Source organism: Acanthisitta chloris, unplaced genomic scaffold, assembly GCF_000695815.1.
Source record: "Acanthisitta chloris isolate BGI_N310 unplaced genomic scaffold, ASM69581v1 scaffold28494, whole genome shotgun sequence".
Classification (NCBI taxonomy): Eukaryota; Metazoa; Chordata; class Aves; order Passeriformes; family Acanthisittidae; genus Acanthisitta; species Acanthisitta chloris.
Genome location: NW_008669235.1, coordinates 88,951 through 99,917, shown reverse-complemented (window position 1 = coordinate 99,917; position 10,967 = coordinate 88,951). Strand labels below are relative to the sequence as shown.

The 10,967-nt window shown below is 44.3% G+C and overlaps 1 protein-coding gene across 2 annotated transcripts in view; it reads left to right on the top strand.

Moving 5' to 3' along the window:
• The window catches only part of RTN4 (reticulon 4), a 19,144-nt gene extending 10,626 nt beyond the window's left edge, over positions 1–8,518 (top strand). For both annotated transcript variants that reach the window (XM_009073247.1, XM_009073248.1), the window contains exons 4-7: positions 4,947–5,016; positions 5,681–5,727; positions 6,869–6,927; positions 7,434–8,518. In XM_009073247.1, coding sequence (XP_009071495.1) covers positions 4,947–5,016; positions 5,681–5,727; positions 6,869–6,927; positions 7,434–7,476 — 219 coding nt within the window. In that variant the 3' untranslated portion in view covers positions 7,477–8,518. The remainder of the gene's footprint in view (positions 1–4,946; positions 5,017–5,680; positions 5,728–6,868; positions 6,928–7,433) is intronic.
• Positions 8,519–10,967: the final 2,449 nt, after the last annotated feature.

Below are 10,967 nucleotides of genomic sequence, written 5' to 3'. Positions count from 1 at the left end.
AATCTTGTAAGAAAACAAGTTGTCACTGCTCCAATATGGGCATTCAGGATGTGTCATCAATGTGTGTGTACCTCTGGAAAATCTGGGTATGGGCTAGATTGCCACAGTATGGTTTGGTTTTGGTTTTCTGCTGGAAGAGTGGAGCCTGAGTGATGCCTTTGTGCTCCTGGGCAAGGTTAGACACTTGTTCCAGACCCTGGATTTGGGAGTGAATAGATGCTGCTTTTAGTGATGTGAATTACTGAAATGGGGTTTGCAAGTTCCTCAGCCTAACACGAGCAGTGCTGCCTAACAGGTAGCTTGAGTACCTCCAAGTAGTCCTTAATGGGATTTATTGAGGGTGGCAGAGAAGAGCTGACAGTGAAGAATAAGAAATTAAACAAAACTCACAAAACCTCTCCAAAATAAAAGAATTGGCTGAAAACACTTCATTTGTGTGGGAATTGATATTCTCTTTTCCAGCTCTAATCGCCTTTCTCTGTTTTGCAAACAGTTGTTTGCTATACTGAATACAGTGTGTTGTCCAATTCTTTTTCAGTTCGCTTAATCTTCTTGAAAAAAGTTGCATTTATCCTCCAGTAAATCCCTTACTTAGTGCTGTGTAAAGTCCTTTGAGTGGTTGGGGGTTGGGTTTCTGGTGAAACATGGGGAAAAATCAGAAGGCTGTCTAAGTCTTAGTTGTATTTGTGGAATAGAAACTGGAGGCAGATCTCAGGATCTTACCCAGAATTTGTAGCTTGTTTCTCATTAGGCTCCAACTTAGGTACAGTTTGTTCCAGAAAAGCTACACCAGATGCTGTGCAAGGCTCCTGCAGTGAGAATCCATTCCCTGTGGAGGCAGAAAGCGTCATAAGGGTGTTGGGTAGTTACCTGGGGTCTGCTGCTCCTGAGACAGATTAATTTCCTTAGAAGAGAGAGAGAGGAGATGGGGTATTGGCCTGGGGGGCTCTGTAATAATCTTCCTGCTCTTGAAGAGCTGTGCAGGACGAGATTTTTTTTTTTTTTTAAAGACCTGGCTATGGTTTCTTTTTGGGTGATTTTTCTGGGCCTGATCAATACTGCTGCTGCTTAAGTCATGTTTGGATCCAATTAAACAACAGCGCAGAAAAATTCATAATCACAAGGTCACTTGTGTTTCTGATTAAGCCCTTTGTGATATGTTCCTTTGAGGAGAACGTTCACACCATTTGTGCAGAGATCACAATCCCTTGCAGTAAAGAAAAAGGAAGCAGTGAGCAGCGAGCTGCTGTTCCAGTGAACACTGCTTTAAAAATTAGGGATTTCAGAGGAGCTATGTTAGAATTAATTCCAGCCAAAATGTCTTGAAGGCACTCTAACCACTTTTAAAATACTACAGTACATAGGAAAGACATGTTTATTCAGCTGAACTAATTCGTTTCCCCTCTCTCCTTCTGACATTTAAAACATTTTATGTAGGTTAATTAGTCTAATTTATGGTAGTTGGGAGCAACCCTTATATGAAACCAGTGAATGTCAGGACAGTTCACAAGCACAAGTTACTGATTTTGAAGAGTTTGTGCTTGAGGAGAACATTGGGATGTTGAACTCTTATGTAATATAATGGCCCTGGTTTGAAAAAATAAAAATATCTTGGCTCATGTAGTTTAAACATCTTCACTATGGGAAACCACATGTTTGTGTTATAATTGAAGTTACAGAGCTTTAATGTAGAAAATGTCTGCAGGTCAGTTCATTGTGTGTAATAGTTCTGGCTGTAAAATCTGTCTTGTTAAGATTTTCTTCTTTATTAAACAATGCCTCGGTCATGGAAGTCTTAAAATGGACTCTAAATATTTATGCAGCACAAGGAGAAATTCCTCACAGCTCTTGAGGAGTAATTCCAGAGGAGCCCTTGCCAGAGTCCCAGGAGAAGCTGTACTTTGTCCTGATAAAGAGCAATCCAGTGCAATGGCAGCAGCTGCTTTCCATTTGTCTCTGCTCAGCTGAGGGTTTGAGAAACAGCTCTGTGCTTTATTTGAACTATTCTATAGTAAAGAAGGGATGTATGAGCAGTTCTGCATTTGCCATGGAATTGCAGGATGCTTTGGGTTCTAGGGAGTCATTAGTCACTGGAATGAGTCTGGCAGACCTCGATCAGTCCATGAGCTAGACAGGGTTTGTGCTGGTGTACACATCCTTGGAAAGGTGAGGCTCAGCTTGGGCTCTGGGCTTTCCGTCATCCCAAGCCAGTTGGGAGAGCAGTGTTAGAGTAGGTCAATCCTGGGCTGCCTTCTGCTTCCCACACCCCTGTCACACCACCCGGTCTTTGAGCTTTAGGCATTTGGAGGTGTTTAAGGTAAGCCTTGTTGAGTTTGTAAGGATCTCTGAGTTTGCCTCATTCTAAGGAGGGTAAAAATAGAGACAATAGGTAAATGTGGCATTGAGATGGACTCTACATAACCCTGGGAGAGCTGTTTGAAGTGTCAGAAGGGTGTAAAGAGAGGAGTCCAAGGTTTTGGCTTTGGTTAGCCCCAGCTTTCCCAACAGCTGTCCCTCACTCCATGGTGGGGGAGTGGGGTGGGCTCAGGGATCCTCTCCTGCCCAGTACCAGCAAGTCAAGGGGATCAAAACCTGCCTGTGCAGCAGTTGATTGTTAGACCTTGGTGCTGTTCTGAACAGACTTTGGGAGAAGCAAAGTCTCTGTCAGTCAAAGGTGAGCTCCTGGATTTTGCTCTTTCTTGAGCCATAAATTCTCAATGCTCAGTAGATTGGATTGGATGGTTCTGATAATTGTTGGACTTTGGGACTGATTCATGTCTTGTTACCCCTTTGCTTACGTAAACTCTCATTTTCTGCTTTGGTCACAGTTGTCAGCAGTATTAGTGACTGCTCAGCTGACTGGAGTGGGTGTTGCTCAGGCTTTGGGAGTTGTGTCCATGCAGAGCAGATTGTGGATAGCTGTCAGGGTGCTTTGCTGTGGGTGCTTGAGGCCTGCATGTTTGATTCCCTGAATGCACAGCCTGCAGGAGAGGCACTGGGAATCATCACAAACTGGGGGGCTTTTTGCCCAGTAAAAGCTGGGGGTGAGATGCTGCATGTGCAGGCTGGCTCTGACATGGAAGTCTTCGCTCTGTTCGTGTCTTGTGCAGAGAGACCTGCAGCCAGGCTCACCCTGGCATTGCAGGGCACAGCTGGGGCCAGGTTTGAATGAATCGTGAGGGAGTTTAATGAAATCTGACTTGTGTTTCTTGAGAAACCTGCCAGGATCCTCCAGTGGGAATGCAGTTGTTGGTAGTGTTGCAGTCTATCTGAGGGTTAACTTTGTACCCCTCGTGCCGCTTGTGTCATGTCTAGAAAGTGCTGACAAATAAAGAACTGCAGTGCTTGCAGTTAATTCACCTGAATTTTGAATGGGATCAGCTTTGAATGGAGCTCTTGAAGTAAACTTCATTTCATTGCGGGGGTCATGGAATTAAACTTGGATTGATTGTCATGCCCTTATCTTGTTGTTGGCTGTTGATTTTATTTGCTTTGGATATTTTACATCTTAGGGTAAGCTAAAATTGGATGTTTGGATACATAACTTCAGAGTAACTTGGCTGCAGGCCGGTTACCAGGATCCTGGCCCACACCCACAGTCCTCTGAGCATTTTTTTTCTTGCCAGCACTTTGTACCCATCCTTCCCTTGTGTGCAGCTCCTGCTTATCAGGGTGCTTCACCTGTGCCCAGGTCTTCCCTCCCTGGTACCAATGTCAGCCTTCCCACGGCCTCTGTCCAGCTGTCCAGGGTTCTGTGGTGTCTTGCACAGGAAATAACCGAGTGTGCTTAGCTGACCAAAGGGCTGGGGGTCTCAGGGTGTAGGTCAGTGCTTAGCAAGGAATCAGCGCTGGGAAAGCCACTGTTTGTGCCATGCAGGATCCTGGCGGCTGCTCAGCTCCTGCCCAGCCATGCAACACTAGAAGAAAGCGGCTGATTTTCCTTGGGAGGAATCCTACCCAGAAATAGAGCTGGCAGCCCTCAGCCCCCTCCCACTGGTATAGGTCAGAGGTGTGCTTGGGACACGTTCCACCTGGCAGAAAGCTGAGGGGCTTGACTTGTCCAGACCTTTGTGTAGAGCCAGTGAAGCAGAGCCTTGTGCCTGACTGGGAGCTGTGCAAGTGCCATCAGTGGGGCTAGAGGGGAGCAGGGTCTGGGTGCAATTGGGGGATGGGATGGGGAGCCAGGAATTAGAGCAGTGTGAGGCCTTTTGTGTCTGTTAGCGGAAGGGATGTCTGTATTTTCTGAATTTGGCTCTGACTTGGAGCTAGCTTCCATTTTAGGTCAGTATTGACTCTCCTCTTTCCTAAATTTTTTAATAACCAAAACACCTTTGGTTATTTCAAGGGAAAAAGACTAATCAAGCCAACCCTACCACATTACCTTCTAGACAGGCTTTCCCTTGATGTGACAGAAACCTCTGCCCAGTCAGTGGTTCAGTGAAATCTTTGCTGAGCAAAGGGTGATTGTGGCAGTTTGGTACCAGAGTGGACACTCGTGTTGGCTGCTGGGCCACCACACACACAAGTGACCTGCTTTCTTTCTGGCTCTGTCACCCAGTGCTGTTGTGCACCAGCCCTTTAACCTCTCCTAGCCTTGCTTGTTTCCTCTCTCTGAAGGGTGGGTGGTAGGAACTGTGTTTGCCCATCATTCCCGAGCATGGAATTGGCAGTGCTGTGTCAAGGAAGAGGGCATGGAGCAGTTTGGTCACTGCTGACTTGGGCTGAATTCAGCCCCATGACCTGGAGGCAAGAGCCCATATATCCTATTACTGAATCCCTCAGCCATCTTGTCACTCAGCTCTGATTACATGAGGTGTACAAGGGTGAAGTGCAGTTTGGGGCCTTTTAGTTTCTTATTTGTGTTTACAGAAAATTCTCTCCCTGCTCTGACTGGTGTGTCCTGGTCACAGACTGTGGACTGACAGGCTCTTTTTGTTCCTTTGCAGTTTGCAGTGTTGATGTGGGTATTTACTTATGTTGGTGCCTTGTTCAATGGTCTGACATTACTGATCCTGGGTAAGTGTTTTAAATTGTGTTAAATATGTGGTGTACAAAATAACCCCAGCACTGAAGCACTTCGTTCTGGTCAACACTGGGAGGCTGTTCTTTGTAGTCTTGAAAGTGTAGCAACGTGTTGCAGTTTTGGGTCCCTTTGCTTTGACAGTACGGCAGAACAGCTAATTGTGTTGTGGTGTTATATTTCTTGAGATTGCTGGTTTTCCAGACATTATATTGTTTACAAGCACGTTCTGTTGTGCTTGTCTCTGTAGGGGTTAGCCTGCCCTGAATGTCACCGCTGTGCTGTGACTTCAGAGGTGTAGAGAGTTGGCTGTGGCCTTGTCCCACTGCAGAATTTTACTTCCCCATAGCCCAGAGCAGCCTGGCTTCAGGTGTCAGAACCAGCTGATGCCTGAGCATCCTTTTGGAGGAATTTGCATAAGCCCCAGTGAAAAAGTCACCTGTGACGAGACTTACTGTATTGTTAATGAGACCTGGAGAACAGCCCAGGTTCTTCTTATTAGGGATTATTTAAATCAGTGGCCAACAGGTTGTGTGGGGGGCTTATTTATTGCTTTTCTTGTACCTTTTTGCAAGACATGTTGAGATCTGGAAACCAGTTTTGTTTTGCCTGAACCGTTGTCAGTATTTACCTTGAATTTTTGAATTTGCTCTTTTCCAGCTTTGATTTCGCTCTTCAGTGTTCCTGTTATTTATGAGAGGCATCAGGTGAGTGTTCAATACAGTTCATTAAATGCTTCATAAAATCAACTCTGTTGAAGCAAAACTAGAAACAAATGAAACCAAAACTAATTTCAGCTGTTTAAAGTCTTTAAAGCCTATAAAGATGGGCCTTTAACCAGTAGCCAGGGCTAAGGAAAGCAAGTTCACTTTGATAGGCTAGGCTGCGTGTGCTTTCCCTCTTCCTTTTTGGTGGAATTGGAAGAGGTTTCCCTAGCAAACAGTTAGGGAAAAGGCCCAGTGAAGCTGGAGGCCTTCTCTCCTGATCCAGCCTTGGTCAGGACTAAAGCAGCTGTAGGCATGGTGTTAATCCTGGTGTAAGCACTTCTAAGACAATTTCTGAAGAAATGTATTTGGAGCTGATACTCAGGATTGGTTTCCTGAAGGCCTGTGGAATTCATATCCCTGGCAAAAACAGGAGGTGGGAGATGCTTGGCCTGGTCCAATGCTGCTCAGGGGGAGAGCCACCCCTGTAAAAGAAGGAGGGAAGAAGGAACCAAAATAAAACGTGTATGATTGAATTATAGCTGGGACTGTCTTGAGCAGGTTGAGAGCACAGGAGGGGGGAGCCAGCTCTGGCTTAGCCGTTCCTTCTCCCCTTTCAAAAACAAGGCTGCCGTGGAGGCCAGGCTGGGCCTGCCTGCAGGGAGGGCAGGAGCAGATGGCAGAGCCTCATGTGGTCCTCTGAGCTCCTCCTCTGCAGTGAAAGGAAGCCCTGCAGCCCCAGGGACAGAGGATGGACAGTTTGTGTGGCATAGCCCAGGCTCCTCAATCCTCTTGCTGGGCTGAAGGCATAAGCTGGTTACCAGGCCCAGCCCACCTAAGCAGCTTTCCTGCTCCGTGTGCCCAGAGAGGGACCCTTGGCCATTGCACCAGCGCGTGGAGAAGCACTGGGGACCCATGTGATGGAACAGGCAGAAGCCAGGGATTAGCTTATTTGGGTGCTTGCCTGGTGTACCCTGTGGTATGTGCATTCCTGGAGGCAACTGCTGGCGTGGGAGCTCTGGCACCAGACTGGGGAATACCCATGGTTGAGTTCCCACCCTCCGTCAGGGTTCCGTGGGCCTCTGCGTGCTGCGCAGCAGAGCGAGGGGCTGAGCTCCATAACTTCTGTCTGCTGCAATTTCAGGCCCAAATCGACCATTACTTGGGACTTGTGAACAAGAATGTCAAAGATGCCATGGCAAAGTAAGTTGATTTGGTTTGTTTTTCTCAAATTTCCCTTTATACAGTTCCTGGTACATGTGTTACTCCTGTCTGGGACAGATGTGTTAGTTATTACATGTGCCAGGTCTAGGGGGGAAAAAAGGCCTCAATTTAACTCTGGAATGGCAGGAAATCAGCTCCCTTCTTGCTGGTCCTGTTGTTACTTTAACATTATAGCATTTAATTAACGCTAATAAATTGATTTTTGTATTAATAAATATAATAATGAAATTTGATAAGCATTTATTTAATTATCACTATCCTGTATTATTTCTAACAGATTTGTAATTGAATTATCAGTGACACCTGAGCCCCTGAGTTGGTGCAGTTGAGGGGCAGTGAACAATTTAGCAACTTCATTAGCCTGTAATAGTTTTGTGTTCCTGTGACAGCTCTTTTCACTTGTTGCAGTTTTTAAGACTATGTCTGCACCTACTTTTTTCTGTTTTGTTGCTCAAATGCTGTTCTTTTCCTTCTTCCTCTTGCAGGATCCAAGCAAAGATCCCTGGGTTGAAGCGCAAAACTGAGTAAAAAAAAAAAAAAAAAAAAAGCCTGAAGCAACTTATCAATAGGAAGTTCATCTTTTAAGGGGGAAAAATACTCATTGGATTTACACGGGGAGGGTCAGGGAATAGCAAACCCCTTGACATTGCAGTGCAATTTCACAGATCTTTATTTTTTAGCGACGCAGTGTTTGAGGAAAAATAACTGTTTTGACTGCCATGTGTTTCATCATCTTAAGTATTGTAAGCTGCTATATATGGATCTAAAACTAATCATCTTTCCTTATCCTGTGTGCAGCACTGGCTAATACAAACGAGTGAGACAGCTGTACATTTTGCTTCATCAGAGGTAGTTCCTGCTGCGTGCCAGAGGTGTAGTGCAGGTGGGGCAGAGGAGAACACTTACTTCCCAGTTTGTGCACTGTGTATGGTCTGTGTAGATTGATGCAGATTTTCTAAAATGAGATGTTCTAGAAGAATATACCAGTTTAGCAAGTTTTAAAAAAATCTTGCCTTTTTGGTATGAGTATAGCTGTATTGTGATTTTATTGTTTTATCAATTGCCAATATATATATATGTGTTTCACAAAGCTTAGATCTTTCAGCTGCTCCACAGTGCTCCATACTTCAGAGAACTGACTGAGGCCTGGACTAGCTCCATAGCACACAAGCTTGAGAAACTAAAAGGTCTGTGTAAACACTGGCATCTGTTGGAAACAACTAAAGAGAAACGAACAAAGAACCTCCACACAGAGTAAAAGAAAATTACACCATACACTTTGTTGCACAAATGTACAGTAGTTGATCTTGAGCAAATACTTCTCCAGCTCTCAGACTCTGATAATCTGTGGACCGAGTATCTAATGCTGCAAATGTTGTTTGGAAACTTAAAGCCCTGTTCTGTTATGCAAGAAGTAAGTGAAAATTTATACACTTGCAGTTTGAGCTGTACTGAACTAAGTCTGTGGAATGCATTGTGAAATGTAAAAAAAACCAACAAAAAAAGAAAAAAAACCAACCCCAAAACCCCAAGTATCAATAAAGCTTATAGACATAAAATACTATCAGCATTTTGCATTCTTGAGGCAAGTTTAATATATTTGTGTTTATTTTAAGTTCATGGTGATAAATATCCATTGTACATGGTGGTAGCAATAGTGTCCGATGTAGAGATGTGATAGATGGGTTTGTCATGGTCCCTCTTCCCTTGTCTGTGCAGTGTGAAGCAGGTGGGTCAGCTCCAGGCCCAGCTCTGATGTCCCCAGTAGCTCTGAAGAGTGTTGGTTTCTTTGATTTGAGACAATAATGTTTGATGCCATTTTCTAGTTTGAAGGAAATTATAAAGCAAGTTCCAATAATCTTTTCAGATCAGCTTGTGGAATCTGATGTAAGAGCTGGACATTGGAAACTTGTATCCAAATTTATTTGAGACACAGATTTTAAATTAACGGCACCTTGACCATTGAAAAATATAAATTCATGCATTACTATTTTAGTTTACAGTATAATACAGTGTTCTGAACATTTTATACATGAAGCCAGACCATATAAACATACAAAGTATAAGTGTTGTCCTGACAGACACTATTGCTTTAAGATATTTTTCACATCACCTTTGATTAGTTTATTCTGCCACACAACTGGTTTTATCTGGGATACAATCAACATGAAAGGCAAACATGATTGAGTATGACAGAGGCAGAGGTCAGCACCTGACAGAGCAGGATTTGATCCCAAATGTTCCTTTAAAAACAAAACTGCATAGGGACTTGGACTGTGTATCTGACAAACTGATCTGCTGTATAGTCATATAAGGCATTAATAAATTCAATTGTAAAAAAAAAGGTGAGTCGTTGAGGTTGCTGAAGCACTTTGTGTGGTAAACATCCAGGAATCCGCTCCTTTAACGGGATGTTTCGCTACTTTTCCATGCAGTGGGCAGCAGAGCTGGACTGGCAGGAATTTCCACAGTTCAAAATCCGATTGTCCTGAACTGTGACTAAAGCATGATGTAACATTTCTTTTCAAAGACTAGATGAAAGTCTGAATGTTTTATTTTGGCCTTTATTTCTTTTGGTTAACGAAGAAAGGTAATTTCAAAATGTGGATATTGTTCCATGCCAGGAATCTGAAATACCTTAAATACGTGTTCTGATAGTGCCCATGTTTGCTGTTCCTTTCTAAACAGTTTAATTGGAAAAAGTTGGAACTTCTCCAGTTCACTGTCCCTTGAGTTTTTGGTTTTGACAAAATGTTCTAACAAATGCTGAATGACTGTACTTGCCTTTTGGGAATATCTGTCTGTGGTTCCACTTCTCCCTGGAGGCAGAGCAGGTCTCCTTCGTTTCAGCTGCCCCAGCCTGGGCCGGGAGCTGTGTGGGGTGCAGGAGCAGCAGTGATGGGGGGAGGAGCCCAAGGGCAGTCAGGATGATGCTTTCCCTCCAGGACAGCTACATTTCCTGCTTCCAGGGATTTATCCCAAGCAGCATGGGACTGGCTCGAGGGCGCACACAGCCCTGCTAGTAATAAACCCAGGGAGTCCTTTGGGTGGCTTCAGGAAGCCTCTCCAGAATGGGAAATAGGGATTCATGGGCCTCTCTGCCTGTGGAAGTAGTTAGCTGTAAAGCACATTTTCCCAGAAATAGGGAAAGTGCAGGAACACTTGGGGAAATGACTGACTTCCTCGATATTTGTGTTAAAAAATATCTTTAACCAAGTCTGTCCAAACCCTCTCTCCCCTCTACTCACTGTTTGAGTTCAGCTTCAGGTTCTGGCTGCGCTCGAGCTGCCACCATGAACAGCTTACCAGGAGGTGTACATTGCCATCAGTGTCCTTCTGACAGCACAGGGCTGCTTGCTGTCAGGAATATTTTGGAATTCATTTGTGAAGGTATTAAAAATAACCAAAGCAGAAGACAGGGATAATGTAAGTACACAGCTGGAAAAGGTGTTATGGTTTAGCCCTCCTCTGGGTGGAAGTTATAGCACCGTGTGTTGATAGCAGGTGGTGGGAGGCAAGGCTGTAGCCCATAGTACTAGAAGGTTATTCCAAGGCACTTTATGGATACAAAATTTGCCAAATATATATATTTAAAAATAAAACAGACTTAAAAAAATGATACTTTGCTCCTTCAGTGACTGAAAGCTGAAGTGTGAGCCCCAGCCTGCTCATCAAAAGCTCACAGCTTTACTTAGTGCACTAATTGGAGCTTTAAGCAGGTGTGGTTAAAACTCACCAATTTCCTGAACAAATGGTCAAGCCATAAATTTGGAACTTAAAAGGGCCCAGCGTTTTCTCAGGGTGTTCTCCCTTTTCAGACATGGTTTGAACAACACAGTATTAGGCAAAAGCAGCTTTGTGAGTGAACTGTTCATCCCTTTGGCCCCCCAGGTTACCAAAGGATTCCCTTTCAAACCTCAGCTTCCTTGGCAAGGATATTGGTCTTTCCAGTGCAAGCTCACATTCATACTCAGGAAATTCGTATGAGTAATCTGAAAATGTGTCATCTGTGCAGCATC